The sequence below is a fragment of the Dama dama genome, chromosome 23 (genome assembly GCF_033118175.1).
Source record: "Dama dama isolate Ldn47 chromosome 23, ASM3311817v1, whole genome shotgun sequence".
Classification (NCBI taxonomy): Eukaryota; Metazoa; Chordata; class Mammalia; order Artiodactyla; family Cervidae; genus Dama; species Dama dama.
In genome coordinates, this window is record NC_083703.1 from 76,014,827 (window position 1) to 76,038,474 (window position 23,648).

The 23,648-nt window shown below is 44.0% G+C and overlaps 2 protein-coding genes across 11 annotated transcripts in view; one reads left to right on the forward strand and one right to left on the reverse strand.

Moving 5' to 3' along the window:
* The window catches only part of NCOA3 (nuclear receptor coactivator 3), a 128,468-nt gene extending 108,881 nt beyond the window's left edge, over nucleotides 1–19,587 (forward strand). For 3 of the 5 annotated variants that reach the window (XM_061127432.1, XM_061127431.1, XM_061127433.1), the window contains 10 exons: nucleotides 458–652; nucleotides 4,975–5,238; nucleotides 5,350–5,476; nucleotides 6,706–6,877; nucleotides 10,773–11,066; nucleotides 12,334–12,438; nucleotides 13,931–14,168; nucleotides 15,082–15,256; nucleotides 15,731–15,872; nucleotides 16,180–19,587. In XM_061127432.1, the coding sequence (XP_060983415.1) occupies nucleotides 458–652; nucleotides 4,975–5,238; nucleotides 5,350–5,476; nucleotides 6,706–6,877; nucleotides 10,773–11,066; nucleotides 12,334–12,438; nucleotides 13,931–14,168; nucleotides 15,082–15,256; nucleotides 15,731–15,872; nucleotides 16,180–16,191 (1,724 nt within the window). In that variant the 3' untranslated portion in view covers nucleotides 16,192–19,587. The remainder of the gene's footprint in view (nucleotides 1–457; nucleotides 653–4,974; nucleotides 5,239–5,349; nucleotides 5,477–6,705; nucleotides 6,878–10,772; nucleotides 11,067–12,333; nucleotides 12,439–13,930; nucleotides 14,169–15,081; nucleotides 15,257–15,730; nucleotides 15,873–16,179) is intronic. The other 2 variants (XM_061127435.1, XM_061127434.1) reach the window with 2 other exon arrangements.
* A 790-nt stretch (nucleotides 19,588–20,377) lies between these two features.
* The window catches only part of SULF2 (sulfatase 2), a 126,722-nt gene continuing 123,451 nt past the window's right edge, over nucleotides 20,378–23,648 (reverse strand). For 4 of the 6 annotated variants that reach the window (XM_061127440.1, XM_061127436.1, XM_061127439.1 and 1 more), the window contains exons 18-21: nucleotides 22,993–23,116; nucleotides 22,296–22,329; nucleotides 22,000–22,053; nucleotides 20,378–21,053 (exon numbers count right to left, since the gene is read on the reverse strand). In XM_061127440.1, the coding sequence (XP_060983423.1) occupies nucleotides 21,023–21,053; nucleotides 22,000–22,053; nucleotides 22,296–22,329; nucleotides 22,993–23,116 (243 nt within the window). In that variant the 3' untranslated portion in view covers nucleotides 20,378–21,022. Of the gene's footprint in view, nucleotides 21,054–21,730; nucleotides 21,886–21,999; nucleotides 22,054–22,295; nucleotides 22,330–22,992; nucleotides 23,117–23,648 lie in introns of all 6 variants that reach the window. The other 2 variants (XR_009690139.1, XM_061127441.1) reach the window with 2 other exon arrangements.

Genomic DNA, 23,648 nt, shown 5'->3' on the forward strand with positions numbered 1-23,648 from the left:
AGATCAATCTAATAGATTGGAAAAAAGATTTGGAAACTTTATGTTATAGTCCTTATTTGACTAGAAGCAACTTATCTGGTTATATTTAAATGTAAAATTTTAAACTAAATATGCATATTGAAGAACTTCCAGGACATTGAAACATTGATGAAATCTTTATATTGAATATAAAGTGAAACTGAATGTGAATGACCATGTCAGGCTGTAGAAAAGTGCCCAATGCTTCAGCCAACACCAGGACTCTTGTTTTTTTACTTTATTTGAAATAAGAGGCCTATTTTCTTTATTCTTTTGAATTTCTTTTGGTGCTTAGTGTTTATTTTGTAAAAGAAGACAGTGTTCATTTTGGAAAGAAAGATATTCTTGGGTGGGTGGTATTGGTATTTATGTTTTGTACTTAATTATGTACTGCACCATCAGAAGATACTTACGTATCTTGCTTCTATGTTTTTAACAGGTTTGAGGAGTCCACAGTCTGTGCAGTCTGTCCGTCCTCCGTATAACCGGGCAGTGTCTTTAGACAGTCCTGTTTCCGTTGGCTCAAGTCCTCCAGTGAAGAATATTGGTGCTTTCCCCATGTTACCAAAGCAACCCATGTTGGGCGGCAATCCAAGAATGATGGATAGTCAGGAAAATTACGGCTCAAATATGGGTATGTTATTTCTAATTAATATCAGTTCAGTTCATTCGCTCAGTTGTGTCTGACTCTTTGTGACCTCATGGACTGCAGCACGCCAGGCTTCCCTGTCCATCACCAACTCCTAGAGCTTGCTCAAACTCATGTCCATCACGTCGATGATGCCATCCAACCATCTCATCCTCTGTTGTCCCCTTCTCCTCCCGCCTTCAGTCTTTCCCAGCATCAGGGTCTAATTTAAATTTCTTTTGGGAAAAGCAAATTTAAAATACCTGTAGCCACTGAAATAGAGTTAATAGGTTTTTGAATAACAGGAGCATGCTTCTTTCATGAACATCCTTCACTTATTCTGTGTCTTGGTGATTTAAACTCTCAAGGAGGCTTTCTGTCCAAGACATTTTCTTTTCTTTATTTTTGGCTGTGCCATGCGGCATGTGGAATTTTAGTTCCACAACCAGGGATTGAACCTGTGTCCCCTGCATTGGGGATGTGGAGTCTTCACAATAAAGCGAGTCGTGAATTTTTTGATTTCCCAGTGCATAATAGTTGGGTTGCATTATACTGTAGTCTTGCTCTTTAAAAAAAAAAAATTACATAGTTTTGGCTGTGCTGTGTCTTCATTGCTGTGTGGACTTACCTCTAGTTTCGGCGAACGGGCACTAGTCTCTGGTTGTGGTGTGCGGGCTTCTCATTGTGGTGGCTTCAGTTGTTCCCGTGCACAGACTCTAGACATGTGGACTTCAGTACTGAACGGCTCCTGGGCTCTAGAGCACAGACTCACTAGTTGCGGCATATGGGCTTAGCTCCTTCGAGGCATGTGGGATCTGCCCAGACCAGGGATTAAACCCGTATCTCTTGAATTGGCGAGTGGATTCTTTACCATTGAGTCACCAGGGAAGCCTATACTGTAGTCTTTTAAGTGTGCAATAGCATTATGTCTAAAAAAGAATGTTGTTGTTTGTGTCTGACTCTTTGCAACCCCATAGACTGTAGCATGGCAGGCCTCCCTGTCCTTCACCATCTCCTGAAGTTTGCCCAAGTTCACGTCTGTTGCATTGGTAATGCCATCCAGCCATCTTATCCTCTGACGCTGCCCTCTTCTCCTTCTGCCCTCAATCTTTCCCAGCATCAAGGACTTTTCCAATGAGTCGGCTGTTTGCATCAGATGACCAAAATACTGGAGCTTCAGCTTCAGCATCAGTCCTTCCAGTGAGTGTTCAGGGTTGATTTCCCTTAAGATTGACTGGTTTGATCTCCTTGCTTTCCAAGGGACTTTCAGGAGTCTTCTCCAGCAACACAGTTCAAAGGCATCAATTCTTTGGCATTCTGCCTTCTTTCTGGTCCAGCTCTCACAACCGTACGTGACCACTGGGAAGACCATAGCCTTGACATATGGACCTTTGTCAGAAGAGTCATGTCTCTGCTTTTCAACACACTGTCTAGGTTTGTCATAGCTTTCCTGCCAAGAAATAGCCGTCTTCTGATTTCACAGCCGCAGTCACCATCTGCAGTGATTTTGGATCCCAAGAATAGGAAACCTGTCACTGCTTCCACATTTTCCCCTTCTAGTTGCCATGAAGTAATGGGGCCAGATGCCGTGATCTTAGTCTTGTTAATAGTTACTTCTGAGCTGGCTCTTTGACTCTCCTCCTTCACCCTCATCAAGAGTCTCTCTGTTTTCTGCCATTAGAGTGGTATCATCCGCATATCTGAGGTTGTTGATGTTTCTCCTGCTTATCTTGACTCCAGCTTGTAACTCATCCAGCCCGGCGTTTCTCGTGATGTGCTCACCGTACAGGTTAAACAGACAGGGTGACAGCAGACAGCCCTGCTGTACTCCTTTCTTAGTCTTGAGCCAGTCAGGTGTTCATACAGGGTTCTAACAGTTGCTTCTTGACTTGCATACAGGTTTCTCAGGAGACAGATAAGATGGCCTGGTATTTTTTTAAGAGCTTTCTGTAGTTTGTTATGATCCACACAAAGGCTTTAGCTTAGTCGATGAAACAGAGATAGATGTTTTTCTGGAATTCCCTAGCTTTCTCTATGATCCAGCAAATGTTGGCAGTCTGATCTCTGGTTCCTCTTCCTTTTCTACCCAGCTTGGACTTTTGGAAGTTCTTGGTTAGCATAATGCAGAAGCCTAGCATGCACAATTTTAGCCTTGACCTTACTAGCGTGGAAGATGAGTCCAATTGTCTGATGATTAGCACATTCTTCAGTACTACCCTTCTTGGGAATTGGGATGAGGATTGAGCTTTTCCAGTGTTTGCTGGGTCTTCCAGATTTGCTGACCTTTGAATGTAACACCTTGATGGCATCATCTTTCAGGGTTTTGAATAGCTCTACTGGAATTCCATTGCATCTGCTAGCTTTATTAACGGCAGTGATTCCTAAGGCCCACTTGACTTCAGTCTCGAGAATGTCTGGCTCTGGTGACTGACCACACCATCGTAGTAATCGGGTTCATTAAGATCTTTTTATGGTTCTTCCCTGTATTCTTTTCATCTCAATCTCTCCAGTGTCTACTAGGTCTGTACCATTTCTGTCCTTTATTGTGCTCATCTTTGGGCAAAATGTTCCCTTGATATTTCCAGTTTTCCTGAAGAGATGTCTAGTCTTTTTCCTTCTTTTGTTTTCTTCTAGTTTTTGTACTGCTCATTGAAGAAGGCCATCTTGTCTCTCTGTGTGGTTCTTTGGAACTCTGCGTTTAGTTGGATGTACCTTTCCCTTTCTCCCTTGCTTTTCATTTCTCTTCTTTCTTCAGCTATTTGTAAAGCCTCCTCAGATAACCACTTTGCCTTCTTGCTTTTCCTTTTCTTTGGGATGGTTTTGTTTGCTGTCTCCTGTACAATATTATGGGCCTCTGTCCATAGGTCTTCAGGCACACTGTTAACTAGATCTCATGCCCTGAGTCTTATTCGTTACCTCCACTGCATATTCATAGGGGAGTTGACTTAAGTCCTATCTGGCTGGCCTAGTGGTTATTCCCGCTTTCTTTAGTTTAAGCCTGAATTTTAATATGAGAAGTTTGATCTGAGCCACAGTCAGCTCCATGTCTTGTTTTTGCTGACTGTATACAGCTTCTCCATCTTTGGCTACAAAGAATGTAATCAGTTTGATTTTGATATTGACCATTTAGTGATGTCCATGTGTAAAGTCATCTCTTGTGTTGTTGAAAAAGGGTGTTTGCTATGACAAGTGCATTCTCTTGGCAGAATTCAGTTAGCCTTTGCCTTGCTTTGTTTTGTTCTCCAAAGCCAAACGTGCCTGTTACTCCAGGTATCTCTTGACTTCCTACTTTTGCATTCCAATCCCCAGTGATGAATAGATTCTTTTTTTTGGTGTTAGTTCTAGGAGGTCTTCTAGGTCTTCATAGAACTGATCAATTTCAACTTCTTCGACCTCAGTGGTAGGGGTGTAGATTTGAATTGCTGTGATGTTGAATGTCTTGCCTTGGAAACGAACCGACATCATTCTGTCATTTTTGAGGTTGCACCCAAGTACTGCATTTTAGACTCTTTCGTTGGTTATCAGGACTACTCCATTTCTTCTATGGGATTCCTCCCCACAGTAGTAGATATAATGGTGATCTAAATACGCCCATTCCCATCCATTTTAGTTCACTGTTTCCTAAGATGTTTATTCTTGCCATCTCCTGCTTGACTACATCCAATTTACCTTGATTTGTGGACCCTAATATTCCAGGTTCCTATGCAATTCTGTTCTATACTGCATCAGATTTTACTTTCATCACCAGACACATCCACAGCTGAGTGTTGTTTCCACTTTGGCCCAGCCGCTTCATTCTTTCTGGGGCTGTTAGTAGTTGTCCTCCACTCTTCCCCAGGAGCATACTGGACACCTTCAGACCTGGGGAACTCATCTTTTGGTGTCATATCTTTTTGATATCCAGCTATGAGCCGTGCTCTGTAGGGCAACTGCATATGGACAGGTCATAACAGACAGTTTTGACAAAACGTGATCTACTAGAGGAGAGAATGGCAAATCTCACCAGTATACTTGCTGTTAGAAATTCATGAACTGTATCAAAAAAGAATGTACATACCTTAATTTAAAAACGCATTATTGCTAAAATATGCTAACCATCGTCTGACAACATAGGGTTGCCACAAACCTTCAGTTTGTAAAATTGCAGTATATGCAAAGCACAATATAGCAAAGGTATGCCTGTGGTGACCTGTCAGAAATTGTTGGCCAGCTCTAATCTGAGAATGACAAAGCACTTTTTGGTCAAGGATCATGTGTCTAATGATTGCACCTGTATGACATAAGCATTTCTTTCCAATATGGAAAATACCTCATCGTTTCTGTTTTAGGTGGACCAAACAGAAATGTGACTGTGAATCAGGCGCCTTCCTCAGGAGACTGGGGCTTACCGAGCTCAAAGGCCAGCCGCATGGAACCTGTGAATTCAAATGCCATGGGAAGACCAGGAACTGATTATAATGCTTCTTTACCCAGACCTGCCATGGGCGGCTCGCTGCCCGCCATGCCACTTCGGTCCAATAGTGTCCCAGGTGCGAGACCGGTGATGCAGCAACAGCAGCATCAGCAGCCGCAGCCGCAGATGCTTCAGATGCGTAAGTAGCCCCTTCACAGGAAAGAAAGCTGGATGTTTTAGGCCAACTTTTGCCATTGACTTATTTGAACATTTATCCCACCCACCTTTTTTTTTTTTTTTGCTCCCCCAGGGCCTGGTGAGATTCCCATGGGGATGGGGGTCAGTCCTTATGGCCAAGCAGCACCATCAAACCAACCTGGTTCCTGGCCAGATGGCATGTTGTCCATGGAACAAGGCCCTCATGGGACCCAAAATAGGTGGGGCTTTATTAAGTGGCTCTATAGAGAATGGAAAGGAAGCATTGGATTATCTAGAAGAGGGCTAGAGCATAGGAACAAACCTGGAAGAGAATGAGAAAAACTATGAATGAGGTACTTATTGCCATCTGTGTGTACAATAATGCCGAGACAGCAGGCGGTGGTCTTCACTGGAGAGGGAAGAGACAGCACTGTGTTGTCAGCCATCAGGACTGCTGAGTGGTCACGCCTGGAGCTTCCATGTGCCACAGTTGTCTCTCATAATGAAACAGTCCTCTTCCATGCAGAGGGGGATAAACTAGCACTAGTTTCACAAGATAAATGGTGCTCAGAGGGTGAGCCTTGGTTTTCTGAAAAGTTCATTATTAAGGATTGGATAATTCTTTTTTAAAATTGTTTAAAACATTTCAGGGATGAAGGTGGAAGTAAAGCACTCTTCTATTTTTGTTTAAGCCTGTATTTCATTTCTTAGCTTGGTCAGTAACTCGTTTGCATGAAAGAGGCCACCTGTCAATGTCAGCTCTAACTTGAGTTCTACAATAAATTAAGCAAATGAAAATGAATTGATCTGTTGAAAAGATGGAAGTGTAATTACATGAGTTTATTAGCTTGATTGTTTTTCTGCTCTGTGGAGAGCAAATAGTTTCATCACGGAATTTTTCTGAGGCTGGATATGTTGTCTAGCTCCATGCTCCTGTAATATGTCAGAGAACTGTGGCATTGCTGTGGGTGTGTGGGGCTTGTCAGTACGCGCCCTGTGTACCATGTATGAAACAAAGTTATTTTGGTAGATCCCCAGACTCAGTTCAGCATGTCTCCCTTTTTTCCCATTCTTTTGTTGATTTTTCCAACCTGCAAGTATCCTAACTGTCACTTCTATTCTAATAGGGTCTTGAAAACACTGCCCTCTTAATTCTTCCCATCCTTCTCCCTGCCCCTGCCAAATCTCTGCTGTCCTCTAAATACCAAGGGATCTAGCAGTTACATTTTGGTGGTGGCGTTGGAAGTTGTAAGCTAGATGTGGTAGTTGAAGATGACCTCGTGAGGTTTAAAATGGTGGGTCTTGAATTTAAATTGATGCCACTTGTTCTATTCTGCTGTTCTGTTAGTTTATAATTGATACTTGTATCATTTGAGTTATTGCATGTTAAAAATACTGTGTGGGGTTATTTTGCTTTTTTCCCAAAGAAGAAAAGCACCATTGAAGTTGATCCCATGTCTCTTTTTAGGCCAATTCTTAGGAATTCCCTGGATGATCTCCTTGGGCCACCTTCTAACCTAGAAGGCCAGAGTGATGAAAGAGCATTGTTGGACCAGTTGCACACACTCTTGAGCAACACAGATGCCACAGGCCTGGAAGAGATTGACAGAGCTCTGGGCATTCCTGAACTTGTAAATCAGGTAGGTAGCAGTACCATGGGAGTAGAAGTTCGTGTGTGTGTGCGTGTGTGTGTGTGTGTGTGTACCATGGAAGTAGAAGAGTGAGTGTGTGTGTGTGTACCATGGAAGTAGAAGAGTGAGTGTGTGTGTGTGTGTGTGTACCATGGAAGTAGGAGAGTGTGTGTGTGTATGTGTGTGTGTACCATGGAAGTAGGAGAGTGTGTGTGTGTGTGTGTACCATGGAAGTAAAAGAGTGAATATGTGTGTGTGTGTGTGTGTACCATGGAAGTAGAAGAGAGAGTGTGTGTGTGTGTGTGTGTACCATGGAAGTAGAAGAGAGAGAGAGAGTGTGTGAGTGTGTGTGTGTGTACCATGGAAGTAGAAGAGTGTGTGTGTGTGTGTGTGTGTGTGTGTGTGTGTGTACCATGGAAGTAGAAGAGCGTGTGTACCATGGAAGTAGAAGAGTGTGTGTGTGTGTGTGTGTGTGTACCATGGAAGTAGAAGAGTGAGTGTGTGTGTGTACCATGGAAGTAGGAGAGAGAGAGTGTGTGTGTGTGTGTGTGTACCATGGAAGTAACAGAGAGTGTGTGTGTGTGTGTGTGTGTGTACCATGGAAGTAGAAGAGAGAGAGTGTGTGTGTGTGTGTGTGTGTACCATGGAAGTAGAAGAGTGAGAGTGTGTGAGTGTGTGTGTGTACTATGGAAGTAGAAGAGTGTGTGTGTGTGTGTGTGTGTGTGTGTACCATGGAAGTAGAAGAGTGTGTGTGTGTGTGTACCATGGAAGTAGAAGAGTGTGTGTGTGTGTACCATGGAAGTAGAAGAGCGTGTGTGTGTGTGTGTGTACCATGGAAGTAGAAGAGAGTGTGTGTGTGTGTGTGTGTACCATGGAAGTAGAAGAGTGAGTGTGTGTGTGTACCATGGAAGTAGGAGAGTGTGTGTGTACCATGGAAGTAGGAGAGAGTGTGTGTGTGTGTGTGTGTGTGTGTACCATGGAAGTAGAAGAGTGAATGTGTGTGTGTGTGTGTACCATGGAAGTAGAAGAGTGTGTGTGTGTGTGTGTGTGTGTGTACCATGGAAGTAGAAGAGAGAGAGAGAGAGTGTGTGTGTGTGTGTGTGTGTGTGTGTGTACCATGGAAGTAGAAGAGAGAGAGTGTGTGAGTGTGTGTGTGTACTATGGAAGTAGAAGAGTGTGTGTGTGTGTGTGTGTGTACCATGGAAGTAGAAGAGTGTGTGTGTGTGTGTGTACCATGGAAGTAGAAGAGTGTGTGTGTGTGTGTGTACCATGGAAGTAGAAGAGTGAGAGTGTGTCTGTGTGTGCGTGCCATGGAAGTAGAAGAGAGTGTGTGTGTATGTGTGTACCATGGAAGTAGAAGAGTGTGTGTGTGTGTGTGTACCATGGAAGCAGGAGAGAGTGTGTGAGTGTGTGTGTGTGTGTACCATGGAAGTAGGAGAGAGAGAGAGAGAGAGTGTGTGTGTGTGTGTGTGTGTGTGTTTACCATGGAAGCAGAAAAGAGTGTGTGTGTGTACCATGGAAGTAGGAGAGAGAGAGTGTGTGTGTGTGTGTACCATGGAAGTAACAGAGAGTGTGTGTGTGTGTGTGTGTTTACCATGGAAGCAGAAAAGAGTGTGTGTGTGTACCATGGAAATAGGAGAGAGAGAGTGTGTGTGTGTGTACCATGGAAGTAACAGAGAGTGTGTGTGTGTGTGTGTGTGTGTGTGTGTACCATGGAAGTAGAAGAGAGAGAGTGTGTGTGTGTGTGTGTGTGTGTGTGTTTACCATGGAAGCAGAAAAGAGTGTGTGTGTACCATGGAAGTAGGAGAGAGAGAGTGTGTGTGTGTGTGTACCATGGAAGTAGGAGAGTGAGTGTGTGTGTGTGTACCATGGAAGCAGGAGAGAGTGTGTGTGTGTGTGTGTACCATGGAAGTAGAAGAGTGAGTGTGTGTGTGTGTGTACCATGGAAGTAGAAGAGTGAATGTGTGTGTACCATGGAAGCAGGAGAGAGTGTGTGTGTGTGTGTGTACCATGGAAGTAGAATAGTGAATGTGTGTGTGTGTGTGTGCGCGCGTACCATGGAAGTAGAAGAGAGTGTGTGTGTGTGTGTACCATGGAAGTAGACGAGAGAGAGAGAGAGAGTGTGTGTGTGCGTACCATGGAAGTAGAAGAGTGAGTGTGTGTGAGTGTGTGTATGTGCCATGGAAGTAGAAGAGAGTGTGTGTGTGTGTGTGTGTGTGTGTGTGTGTGTATACCATGGAAGTAGAAGAGTGAGTGTGTGTGTGCCATGGAAGTAGAAGAGTGATTGTGTGTACCATGGAAGTAGAAGAGTGAGTGTGTGTACCATGGAAGTAGAAGAGTGAGTGTGTGTACCATGGAAGTAGAAGAGTGTGTGTGTGTGTGTGTGTGTGTGTGTACCATGGAAGTAGAAGAGAGTGTGTGTGTGTGTGTGTACCATGGAAGTAGAAGAGAGAGAGAGAGAGTGTGTGTGTGTGTGTGTGTGTGTGTGTGTGTGTGTACCATGGAAGTACACATGCCTATTCAATTTTTTTATCTTGTTGCCGTCAATATTCTCTCTCTTTTTTTTTTTTTTGATAAATACTACCATTTAACTTGTTTACTGTCATTTCAGCAGGGTTAGCAAGAGAGACACAGGTGTGTTATATTAATAGTGTGATTTACTTTGTAAACAGAAATGTTAGATCGCTGTCTAGAAGAGGCACAGAGAAGAGGTGTCTTGGGAAGAGTCATGGCAGTGGACTGATAGGAAGAGAAGCCTATCTGATATGTCACCGAGGAGAAGCTGATAGGACTTGGGCTGTGTGTGCACTTGTGTGAGAAGGAGACTGTGAGAAATCAAGGCCTGGCATTTAGTTCTGGGTGCATGCTGTTGCTGTGGAGTGAAGATTGAAGGAGAATTGGGCTTTTTTGTTTTTTTCCTGTAGGAAGAACTGTTGATAATCACTCCTTCTGTCCTCTACATGTTAAGTTTGAGATGCCTGGGACATCTGGGTAAAGATGTTGAATGGGCTTCTGCGTGAGCACAGTTAGAGTCCAAGGCCCTGGAGCTAGAGACAGGCACTGGACAGTTGTCACCAGTGGGAGAGAATACTACAGTGGGGAAGACAGCAAGAGAAAGAGGGCCTGGGGCAGATGAACTCTTCACAGTCCTCCAGGGAGAGGCCCGAGAGGGGTGAGGTGTGCTTTAGGACGGGACTGGGTGAGGGTGTTGACTGCACATGTGGCGCTCCGTGCTTGAGGATGAGGAGATAAAGCCAGCGCAGCACCTGCCTGGCCTTTCCTAACACTGCAGGCTGTCCCCTCCTTTAGAGGGCTTCGTTTTTCTGCTGGGTGTTACTTTGTATGTGTGGTTAGCATGCAGAGAAGTGATACCTGGCACATACCACTCAATAAATACTTGTTGAATTAATAGGTTTCTTTCTTCTCAGGTACAGATAGTAGTGGATGACTGAATACCTTTAGGTTTTGTTCATGTGGTGACTACACCCTGGGGGACATAAACTGTTGTTGATTTACCTGTCTCTACTAAATTTACCTCTTACCACCTTCAAAAACACTCTTGGGCAGAGTACATGAGAATTCGTTGTTGGTACAGAAATCTTGTTTGGAAGAAACTGTTTCTCCAGGTACTCAGTACTTTGTTGATATTTGGCTCAGAAAATATTCAAGCGTCTCTCTGTGTGGGACTCTGTGTTCCATAGGCACTAGGACACAGCCATTCAAAGATGGCATGGTCTCTGTTCTCATGGAACGAACTTCAGACAGTAAGCTTGATTTTGGTGTTGAAATCCTGCAGCACCCGTCCTCACATACATTGACTTTATTTTTCACCTCTTTTAGTGGGTTTGGTTTCTGTTGCTTCCCTATGTGTACTTCACAGTTCATTTATGTGTTTGATGTTTAGGGACAAGCTTTGGAGCCCAAACAGGACACTTTCCAAGGCCAAGAAGCAGCAGTAATGATGGAGCAGAAGGCAGCATTATATGGGCAGACGTACCCGGCGCAGGGGCCTCCGATGCAAGGAGGCTTTAATCTTCAGGGACAATCACCACCTTTTAACTCGATGATGAATCAGATGAACCAGCAAGGCAGTTTTCCTCTCCAGGGAATGCACCCTCGGGCCAACATCATGAGACCCCGAACAAACACTCCCAAGCAACTTAGAATGCAGCTTCAGCAGAGGCTGCAGGGCCAGCAGGTAACCAGTCACATGCCCATTTCCCTTTGCCGCTTCCTCTTCCGTTTTCAGACTATTCTTCCAGCTCCTGCCACTGACTCTCTGTCCTTCCTCAACTAAAGAAACTCCTTTTGTTTTCATTGCTGTGTAACATTGTATCTGTATGGACGATTCTTTGCTAGGGAGTGGTCGTACTAGAATTGGATACCTTTCTGTAAGAATACTCTACTGTACAGGTTGAAAAATAAAAAATATCAGGATTGCTCTCAGGGGAGAACACTGTTTCTTGATGGCTTCATAGCCTTAGAGATAGACAGTTTTTATTATTAAAATGTCCTTACTATTAATAGACAGGTATTGAAATCTTATTGGCTTCCCTGAGCTCAGTTGGTAAAGAACCCGCCTGCAGTGTGGGAGACCTGGGTTCAATTCCTGGGTTGGGAAGACCCCCTGGAGAAGGGAAAGGCTGCCCACTTCAGTACTGTGGTCTGGAGAAGTCCATGACTGTGCATATAGCCCACGGGGTCGCAGAGTCGGACACGACTGAGTGGCTTGCACTGCACTCTGGGGCCCGAGTGATGTGAGCACTCACTTTAAAGAGCCTCTGCTTTTTAGACAGGTTATAAACCTTGAACTCTCTTAATATCTTTCCCATTGTCCCTTAGTTCGTAACAGATTTTTAGGGATTTAGTTGTTTATATTTTTTTGTATCTTCAGTGTGCAGAGTTCTTAAATGTGGGGAAACTGAACCACATAAGCAGATGAATGAACTGAGAATCTAGCAAGCTGAGGACTCTTGCACTGATGTTCCCTAAAGTCAGTGTAGCTACTCAGGAGAGCTGTGTTAATGCATTCACGGGATCCCTTTACTTCTTACAGTTTCTTTCCAGTAAAAAGTACCTAGGAAGAGGCAACAGAAGTAGTTTTCTCCATTGTTACTTTGATCAGATTAAAGCTGTTTCCCCAGTGGCCTAAATTATGACTGAGAAAATTGACTTTGTAAATCCTTTGAGTTCCTGTTGAAGATACTCTTTAAGGTGTAGAATTGCCCTTTGACTTTTCTTCCTGATGCTGAACATGAACGCCTCCTGTGCTGGCCAGGGGCTTTTCAGCACCAACCTTTTTGAAATGTGAGAGTGTACTGGTTCAGCTTAGCCATAACTTAGCCAGGTTAATGGGTTTAGAGGTGTTTGTCACTATCTTGCTGAGTGGTGCTGAGGGTGTAGATAGTTGTTTTGGCCTCATTAATGAGCTCCACTTGCACCCTAACCACCCTGTCTCTCCCCAGTTTTTGAATCAGAGCCGTCAGGCACTTGAAATGAAAATGGAAAACCCCACTGCTGGCGGGACGGCGGTGATGAGGCCCATGATGCAGCCGCAGGTCAACTCCCAGGTGAGGATGCGTCTCTTTGTGCTCAGGGCTTGAATGCTCCGCTCAGGGCTTGGCCCCTGCTTGACTCTCAGGAAATATTTATTAAACAAAGATAGTGCACAGTCTCAAATTCCTTGTGTAAGAAACCATCCCAGGGTCCTGTCACACTTTTCTTCTTCCCTTCATTTTTTCCTTTTGGTTACTAGAAAGAATCAGAGGAAGAGGTTCTTTTTTTTTTTTTTAAAACTACTGATTGGTGTTTTTAAAGTTAATTCCCTTTGTGATCACATGCTATGTTGTGAAACTGCTACCACTTACTTTTTAGGGATTGAAAATAATAAATCTGTAAACTTTTCTCTGTTCCTGGATTGTGAAACTACATGCTCACTGGGTAGAATTTGATATAAGAAATCTAAAGAAGAAAAAAATTCATAATCCCGCTCTCCATAACAGTCTTTGAGATCACTGATTTCCCATGGTCGGAGGGATGTTCTTAATGGTCTCTGCCTCCAACCCAAGCTGGACACTGTGTTAAGGCATTTCCATAATGTGCACAAGACTACATGAAAATCCCTTATTGTGGTTTGAAATACTGTTAAACATCAACAACTGTGAAACACCTAGTTTTCACTCTCTTAGGCGTGCTTGGAAGTACCAGTACCTATATGTTTTCTTGATCATCAGACATTCTGTATCAGCTGAGCTAGGATATTTTCTAAAAAGGTGATTAAGTTTTGCTTTTTGGAGATGATCTCTCCTAGCTGGCAAATCAGCTTCCTTGTTCAGTGCTTTGATGATGTCATCTCCTTACCTTCTCTGTCAGAGATTTAGAGAGACTCTAAGGCCTTCAGAAGTGGATTCCTGCTTCTTTGTGTAAACTGCACTCCTTTGCTTTATTTTTGGCTTCTCTTTTGTTTCTCCCCCAAACAGAATCTTATTCCTGCCCCTTTGCATTATTTCACAGTTTTTGAGAAGTTTGTCCTCAAATTCTACTCCTAAATATTCTCTCACTTTGAGGACTGTTTTCTAACTATGTTTAAAGCCTGATGACTTGTCTGCTTTCATCCACTGTTGTTGTTTAGTGCTAAGTTGTGTCTGACTCTTTTGGAACCCCACAGACTGTAGCCCGACAGGCTTCACTGTCCATGGGATTTCTCAGGCAAAAATCCTGGAGTGGGTTGCCATTTCCTTCTCCAAGGGATCTTCCCAACCCAGGGATTGAACCTGCTTCTGCTTGGCAGGTGGATTCTTTACCACTGAGCCACCTGGGAAGCTGCTTTTGTCCCCTAGCCCCCAATAATACCGAGGTCCCTGTTCTGCTCCCCCAACACCCACCCCCATACTGAGTCAGAAAGCTGTTACCATAATGAGAATTGGACATTTCCTTTTTTCTAATGATAAAAGCATTGGATGTTTTTTCCTTGATACCTAATGTGTTCTGGGTGCACCATACACATGAAACTGTCTGACTCTTGCTATACGTGTGTAATTGTGTTCTTTTCTCTGGTGTTAGCAGGGTTTCCTTAACGCTCAGATGGTCGCCCAGCGCAGCAGAGAGCTGCTGAGCCATCACTTCCGGCAGCAGAGGGTGGCGATGATGATGCACCAGCAGCAGCAGCAGCAGCAGCAGCAAACCCAGGCCTTCAGTCCACCTCCCAATGTGACTGCGTCTCCCAGCATGGACGGGGTCCTGGCCGGGCCTGCCATGCCGCAAGCTCCACCCCAGCAGTTTCCATACCCACCAAATTACGGTATGCTTGACAGTGATCATGTCTACCCCCAAGTAACACTCCTGAGGACGTAATGTTCACTAGATGTGTTGTATGTTAAAAACAAATGCTAGGCACTCTCCTATTATTTCATAAGAGAAACAGATTAACTAAAAATAGCAGAACAAAACTCTACTTGAATGCACAGGTGATTGTCATTAAGGTAGATGATCACTCAGTAGCTGAGGTTTCTCCCCCTTGGTCTTGCTTTTTCAGTTCCTCACATCTTAATTTGGAAGAAAGCCTTACTAGGACATCCCCGCCCCATTGCTGAACAGTGAGAGGAAGGCACTGTGTAGACTTTCTGAGTTCCTTTCCTTGATGGCTTGGGCATATTAGTTACAGTCATGCCTCTCTGAGGTTCCGGAAACATGAAGGAGTGGGGCTCGAGGAGTCTCTTGGGGAGCTGACATTTGAGGGGCATCCCTTGGCCAGGGACAGCAGCCCTGTGCTCTAAAGAGGGCTGGAGGGCAGAGGGATGTGACCTGGTGCCCCTTGTATCAGAAAGCTCGCTGGGGTGGCTGCCCTTTGGGGGATCCAGATGGGGGAGGGTCTGTGTGGGAAGCTTGTTGCTCTGGTTGTCACCTTGGGGAGAAGCAAGAATTACTGACAGGCAGCATCTATATACCTTATACTTAACCACATTCCCCCACCTTAAAAAAAAAAAAGAACCTCAAGTTTCTGTAGAAAGCTGGTATTCTAGGGAGGTAGCGTTTGAGCTGGAGAAGGAAATGGCAACCCACTCCAGTGTTCTTGCCTGGAGAATCCCAGGGACGGGGCAGCCTGGTGGGCTAACGTCTGTGGGGTCGCATAAAGTCGAACACGACTGAAGCAACTTAGCAGCAGCAGCAGCGTTTGAACGTTGTAATTTCCTTTTCTTCTTTCTTTTTTAAAGGGATGGGACAACAACCAGATCCAGCCTTTGGTCGAGTGCCTAGTCCTCCCAATGCAATGATGTCATCAAGAATGGGTCCCTCCCAGAATCCCATGATGCAGCATCCTCAGACCACACCCATGTATCAGTCCTCAGAAATGAAGGGATGGCCGTCAGGAACCCTGGCCAGGAACAGGTGAAGAGCAGGGCCTTCTCTTTTGGCTGTGTCACCAGGCTTGCAGGATCTTAGTTCTCTGATCAGGGATCAAACCCAGGTCCTGTGCAGTGAAAGTGCAGAGTCTGACCACTGGACTGCTGGGAAATTCCTAGAACAGGACTTTCAAAGTCAGCCACTAGAATGTGCCGAAAGTTCAGGCAATTAGTCTCTGTTTTGCAACCAAGCCTGTTTGGATGGGGAGATCCAAAGGCCTGGGCTGATATTAGAGAGTGTTATTCGGCTCATCCATTCTGAGACATCTTCCCACTGTGTGCATATCCACAAGGGTATGAGCACAGACAACTGTGAAAGAGAGAAGACAGGCTGTCCAAGTCTTCTCGCTCATGTTCTCTGCTTAAGCACAGCAACACTGACAGAATTGTGGTGGTCTCTGTGTGCCTGTCCTTTGTTTTGAAAATGACCTAGGAGGTAATGTCCCACTTTTCTTTACAGCAGCTTTCCCCAGCAGCAGTTTGCCCACCAGGGGAACCCTGCAGCGTACAGCATGGTGCACATGAACGGCAGCAGTGGTCCCATGGGACAGATGAACATGAACTCCATGCCCATGGCTGGCATGCCCATGGGTCCTGATCAGGTACGGGGTTTTGTTCCTTCCCTTTCTTAACATTTTTTCCCCTGTTCTCTGGAGAGAACCAAAGCCTGAACTATAATGTAAAGGTCCTAGATAGGTTTTTAACTTGGCTGTTTAACTTAAAATATATAACCCTTGAAAAAACTTTTGGTTTGAAGGCATTGGGCCATTTGATACTTTTAGAAACCTGGTATCTAAGGACTGAATCAGTCAGCCAGAGCCATGTGGCAAGCCATCCGTGGAGACGTAGGGATTCTTTTCTGTTGGACAAAGTGTGTGTTTTACTCATGTGTCTTCTGGTTGCCAACAGAAATATTGCTGACATGTCTACACCATGACCTCCAAGGAAATCACTGTACAAATGACCCCGCGCTAGGATTCCCGGGAGTGGTGAGGCATTGTTCTAGGCACCCAGCTTGGAAGAAAGGACCAGCTCCAGTCTCCATCAACGGTATTTCAAGTGATGTCATTTGAGCAGGACTGAATTTTAAGCTGAAGTGTGGTATCTACCTGTTTTCTTTCCCTCCTCCTACGTATCATGGTGTTTAAAACAAATATTTTTGGCATTCTGCCTTTTGGGGATATGATTCTGGAGGTACGGAGTGTTACTGATTGCAAACTGTCCTGTGTCACTTTTTTTCTGCTTGGCTGTCCAGAGTCTTTGGAAAAAATGGAGGTGGGGCCAGAGAACATTGGAGAAATCAAGAGATGAGAACATCTGGTTTCTTGATAGTTGCTACAGTACTGGGTGAAGAGTGTGGTCCACTTATGAGGGTTTTTGTCACAGGCTCTGTCTTGTGAAGGTGGCATTTCCAGGTTCTCCTTTAAGGATAGCTCCCACCCTCCCCTTGGTTGTCCTAGGCTTTTTCCTAAATAGGATTTTTATCTGCTCCTAACGTCCTATAATACTTCACCTCCAGGAATTGTCCTTGATGTCAGATGGCTTTGCAGAAGGGAAATGGACGACAGTATTTAATTGCAGCGGTGGCAGTTTTTCACTTGCTGACGTGCAGCCGAGTGCACTTTATTTAAAAAGTAATGGATACATGCAATATTCTCTCGGTCTTGAGGAATGGTGAACCACATTCCTAGTTGTTGTCTAAACTTACCTCTTGGACAAGAACTATGATTTTTGTTGTGAAAAGTACTGGTTTCACCCTTTGCCTATATGGTAGAGCAATAATGCTTTTTGAAAATAAACTGCAGAAACCCCAAGGCCAGGTACTGCATTCTGAATCAGAATTTCGCAGTGTTTCTGTGAATAGATTTTCTTTTGTAAATATGACCTTTAAGATTATTGTATGATGTAACATATGTATATATACTTTTTTTTTTTTTGTAGGCCACAACAACTCATTTTTACAGAGTTTGTGAAGCTAAATATTTAACATTGTCAGTTTCAGTAAGTTCAGTGTGGTGAGGTTACCAACAGAAGTCGTGCCCTGAATTTTGTGGCCTGGGGGAGGGGCCGTGGCCAACAGGTTTTCCTTGCCCCTAGCCTTAGATTCCTCGCTCCTGTTCAGTCTCTTAATCTAAATGCTTTTTAAAGTGATCATTTAAATGTAGGCATTTACATTTTTTAAAAACAATTTCTCTACCAGATTAAGCACTTCGTTAATTTGGGGGGAGAGAACAGATAAGGGGAAATACACTTAAGAAAAAATCAAGAATTTTAAAAGATCAAGCAATTTGATTTCAAAGAAGAATGTTGGATTTTTAGGCAGTCCATAAATAGCAAGTCATGGTATTTTTTTTTTTTTTAATTGAACGTGTCATCTTCTCATCCATTTTAGGAGTGCTCTAAGGTTTTGGTTGCTAGGACTTGAATCCCACATTGAGATCTCAGGCGTAGAATCCTTGATGTGTGGTTTCTGGTATCTGCTCAACTGTCTTGTCCTTCTCCTACTGTGATGTCCCAAGAATCAGAGGAAGTAGCATCATGGTTGTTTCCTAAAGAGTTCTGTCTGCAGAGCAGCCACTTTCATGTGATTCAGAGCCAGGGTCTGACTGGCGCCTTTGTATTCCCTCTCTCCTCCTCCGCCACCCCTTTCAGCTGCTGCCACTTGTCAGTTGGGAATAGGGAAGAAAGTCAAGTTTGATTCCCTTTACCTGGCTTACTTTATCAGGTTCAAGCAGTTGAATGAAATGGGGTTTTTAGACTTATCTATGAATTTCATATGTCTGTTAGCCTTGGTGTCATTTCTTAGCAATAACTGAGAGCCAGTTAAAATTTTTTTCACCCATTTAGCCAATCTTTCTAGCTGTCTCTGAAGGTAAGATCATTTGATTTCTTTGACTTGCGTATGGCTAAGTGAAACCTGTATTTCCAGAAACACCACTAAAGTGGATTTGAGTTTCGCACTCCCCCACCTGGTTAAAAGTAAATCTAAGACTACAAATCCATTAGCTTCCATCCCAGGGGCCTGCACTTTGCAGATAACACATCCCTTGGTCTGGAGACCGAGGCAGAGCTGAGTAAGAGTCTCTTTTTAGACACAGTTGCATCAGGTATATCTGAACCTTTCTTGAAGTTGCATGTATGTGGGGAGAAATAGAATGGTGCTCTTACCTTTCTTGACTTTTAATTAAAAACTCAGTTTTGGAATTCTTTTTCTCAGTCCATTCTGACTCCAGGCTAAGTGGAAGGCAACACCCCCTTTTTATATGGAAGAAAAGTGAAGTTTATTATGTTTTTATATTTTCTACTTGTTCATTTTATTGGTGCAAATTTAAGATTTTGGTTTTCTTTTAATAGATGGCAGTCTTTGAGATAATTTGTTATTTTTACCTTAATTCCCCTTTTATTTTTTATGGATAATTCTTTGTACTTCTGCTGCCTACCTCTCCTCCACCCCCCTCCCATCACTTTTTAAACCTTAGTATCTGTTGGGTGAACAGTATAAGTAACATTTTCATCTGCTTTTAGAATGTGAGATATTTCCAGTACCTACTTTTTTGCTGAATCCAAAGATATATAAATATAAATATATATTTTATAAAGATCAAAATGATATAAAGGAGATAACATTTCTTCCTTTTAAAAAACAAATAGAAATCCATTGTTAATGTTCATATTATGATGCCACTTTTCTAAATCATGCGTCTTGATGGAAAGGTGTAAATACCAATCGGCAGGATGCTTAATCAGTATTGAATGTCTGAGGTGAATTGGGGTGTATAGGGGTGGGCACTACAGAACATAGTTGGCTTGCTGTCCTGTGAGTTTCATGATCCATAGACCAATGCAGCTGAAAAGTAAACAGAATGGTTTGCCAGTTACCCACATGCCTGTTCAGTTAGTTCCCTTTTTATTTGCAGAAGCCATGCATTTGTTGGCAAGTGGGAAATTCATGGTAGTAAAGCCGCTCGGACAGATGAACTGTCCCCTTCTGCAGAAGAGCAGGAGCTGCTGTTCAGCTCCAGGCAGACTGTGTAGTCATGAGCAGGGTGTTTTCTTTCTCTCTCTCTCTTTTGAAGAAGATGGAAATGTCATTCTGAGAGCAAGATTTAAATTCTCAGGAATTGACTTACAGTACTGAGAATGAATTAACTTTAAAACAAGTTTACATTAAATGTTTGTAAAAAATAAAAATCATGCTTTACACTGCAGAGAATTCAAACCACATGGGCTAACTTATGAGACAGTTGAGTGGTAAGCTATGACTCCTTTGATCATTTTGGACATCATTGTAAATAAAGGTTTCTATTTAAAATTGAAGGCCAAGAGTGTGCCGCTTTTTTTTTAAAATCCCAGTCAAATTCAGGTTAAAATATAAGAAATTGTGTTTCAGATAATGGATAAAGGTTTCTGTGAGGTTAAAAGAAATCTTGCAAAGCATGGCCCTCTTCTTACACACGAGGTAAGTGCTTAGGGGTCATGTGTTAGGGAGAAGTGTGCAGAGCCAGGTGAAGTTCCTCTTCCTCCTCCTCCCAGTCTAGCGTTTCCACAGCTGCCGTTACTGGTCGGACTGCCTGGTACATGGAGAAGGGCTGGCTAAGGTGAGTAGCTTTGCCGTTGGTCATTATGTTTACAAAGTGTGATCCTAGAGCTGGTGTGATATGAGACTTATCTTTAAGGTTCCCAAAGTATGGTAAATTCTAGCCAGTTTATAACCACATACAGCCCTTTTAAAAAAAAAACCATCTAAACCCAAGGTGTCACCTCTTCCAAAAAGGTGTTGACTGGTAGTATCTCAAATGCTTTTCTTTTTAAAAACAAAAAAACCAAACACACCAAAAAAAAAAAAAACTCCCAAGAAATGGCCTTTTAGAAAAATGTCAAAGGTTACCTCATACCAACTGCTGGTCATTGGCTGGGGTTTTCAACATTGTATGACAATACGTAGACTACAAAATTTCTTTACAAATACAATCTTGTTAAAACTCGGGACATACATCAACTTCCTGTCTTTGCAGGACTTTAAAAAACATTTCTGGGACAGATAACAAAGGAATCCTGGGAGAAATGGCATCTGGTCAGGAAGAGGAATGTCCACAACTGCACGGGGTTTTCTTTTACATGGGCCACACCATTTATTAACACCACCACTCCTGAAAATTGGGTTTTCTTATTAGATTCCCCTAGAAGTTTCCGAGCTGGTTACATGTAAATAGTCACATATATACATTGAAGTCACTGTCTTCAGAGGCAGCCAGGGTTATAGGGCGAGATAGAAATTCGTGTCTTTTGTGCTATTGACTCATTGTCAAACTTGGTGCACCATTTCCTGCCTCTGTCCTGCTCCTTCTTTGTGACGAACCAAAAGAATAAGAGGATCTAAAACAGGGTGGCTCTTTCCCTGTAATTTAAAAAAAATTCCAGTGACTTTCGCCCTTGGGGGAAATTTCCAAGAAAATCTCTCTGTTGTTCTTCCCTTTTGAGCCCCTCAGAGAGGGTTAGTGGTGACTTTCTGACATGAAAATGCGTTTTGTGCAGCTGGTGAGGTATAATCCAAAGCAAAAGCAGGGACAAGCATGTACTTCTGGAAGTCTCACTGCTCCCGTTGGTTCTCGTCCAGAATCTGCCGCGTTGACTGAAGGCGGGTTCCGTGTGTCTCGGCCTCCTGGCTAACAGCACAGGTCTGCTGGAAATCATTCAGGGTTTTTCATTGTACAGGTGACGCCTCTGTTTTTGGAGGTCCAGCTCGTGCTTCTTAACCTTCCCAGCCTTCCCACAGCTGTCCCCTGTAGAACAAAGCAGACAATGTATCACGCTGCTTAAGGATTTCTTAATCGGCCCTACAGCTGAGTCAGCTTTGCTTCAAGGATGTGGCTGCTGAGAAGGAATTAATTCCAGATCCCTCAGACAGGGCTTGCTGTTATCTCATCGTCTATATTGTCAATTGTTGGCTCACACTTAGTGACTGGCAAAGATGACATTTAAGGATCTGGACAGGATGGTGGCTAAGGAATGTGAGAAGTACTTTGATTCTCCTTGCACCAAAGAAATGCTTAATTGGCCCATTATTATTTTCCTGTTAAAGCCAAACAGACTTATATGCATATAATGATAGAAAAATGAGGAGGCCGGAGGTTACAAATGGCAGCTCACCACAGGGGTGATTAGCCTGCATGGTAACTTCACATCAGATTAGTTGCCACCATTAACAAATTATTGTTATATGTCTGCATTTCTGCATTTTCTCAATGAGTCAGAGGATTCAAATTGCATCCCATTCTGTTCTCTCTAAAGCAGAGCGACCTCTCCAGGTTGCCACAGCCTTCTGGCCCCTCACAGCTTCTGCTGACCCTAGTGTGGGTGAACTCGTAGCATGTGTGTTCTGGAAACCATTTAATGAGGTCACCTTGCTGCTGACACTATGGACCAGGGAGCAGCTCGGCAGCCACAGCCTTCAAGATACCTGGTACTCAGCTGACTGACACGCTTCTGAGCCTGTCAGGGAGGCCTTGCGCTTCCAAAGCAGAGATGATGATGTGGAGAACAACAAGTATTGATCTAGTACATGCAGTGTATCCAAGTAGGTTATTTTACTGGAAAGACTGACACGGCTGCTTCCTGTCTTACGGGAACAGATGAGAGGAATGAGAAAGGGCATGCATGGGGAACAGCCTCTGCAAAGCAAACCGGGTCAGACCAGCTCTCTAGTGGTAAACTGATTCCTCAACTCACAGTGATTTGGAAGAAGGTCTCTTCATTTCTGGCCACTTTCGACGCTGAAACTGCCTAAGTTTTCAAGTGTCAAAAGGAGAAAGAGTATTAACCATCACCAAGAAAGAAAAAGTGACCCCCAGAGAACTACACGAAGAAGGCCTTTTAGGGGACAGCTCTTGCCAGTGGGTGAGCCAGGCCCTGGTAGACCAGAGATAGGGCAGCACCCCAACCTCACACGTGCAACCTCTGAGGTTAGACTACAGGACGGGTCACCATACAGGGCAGTTCTCAGGCTTTAAAAGCAAAAGCAATACCTGTATTGCTCATAGCTTCCTCCATCTTTAAGTCCTAAAGGAGAGAGAAACATACAACATGGAAACATAATTTTAGGGCAAAAATGGCACCAGCAAGAAACTTTATAACTGTCTCTCTTCTTTTTAAAAACACAGTGTTTTGGTCACAAGCCCATGATGTTGTAGTGGCCCCTACACAGAGGGGCCTGAAATCCCAGCAGTCCCCAAGACTCTTTTCAGTCACGTATACTCTGAGGGCCTCTTTTTCACTTTCAGGCTCCTGTCACAGATATTCAGCACTAACCTTGGTCATTCATGGTGGGGGACCCATGTGTGGGCATGAACACCTGTGCTACCGAGGACAGACAGTGGGGAGATCCCAGCTGTGGGCTCTTGGTAAATTTCCTAGAGGATGTGGCAGTGTGACCAAGTGTGTGGGCTCTGGACCCAGTCCCATTACTCATCACTAAACGAGGACATGCAGATTTACCTCAGAGGGTCGTCAGAACGCCTGTCAGTTAATGCCTGGAAAACACTCAGCACTCTGGCGGGCACATAGTGATAAATCTAAGTGGTGGCATTCATCATAAAAGTAGCACACGGCTGGTGGATGTGAGAGAATTCACCAACTCCTGGTGATTCTGAGTTCACCCTTCAGATGGGTCCTCCTCAAGCCCCTCCTGTGGTCACCCCCTTCCACCCTGGGGCACCTGCTCACCCAGGTCCATGTTCCGGGTCCGGGGGTTACACTGCTTGTAACCCTTGCAGCTCCTCAGTTCCATGAGCTGCACGTGTAGCTGATTGAGGATGTCCCTGTCCAGTGTGTTCACTGCATTCATCAACTGGTTGGAAAAAAGGTAGGTTATCAACGAGATGAGGATGAGAGGCCCCCCCCACCCTCTTCTACCAACCAGGGGGCCTGATTTGGGCAGGTGGGGAGTATGTGGTTGGTAAGGGGTGGTGACATCTACCTCCACAAGTGCTGGGGTTTGGGACAGTTGCCTATAGCCCCATGTGCATGAAATCTCAAAAACCACCATGTATTTCACATTGAACTCCTGGAACCACCAGTCAGCAAATGTACCAAGCCTGGAAAGAAGCCCTTCCCAGCCTCTGAGGTCCTCTTGACGGGAATGCAGCTATTTGGCAAAGGTCTCTGTGAGTGTCCTGGTCCTGGTGTGACCCACTAACCTACCAGCTCAGTCAACCCCTTTTGTAAAATACGGGGATGCCCAGTGGCCTATATGGGGATTAATAGCAAGACAAGACAGTCGAGTTGCTGGCATTTACAAAAGGGTATAAAAAAAATTGCTTTCGGGCTTTTCTGTAGAAGACTGGACAGTGCCAAGGCTGTCTGAGAATACTGAGAATCTC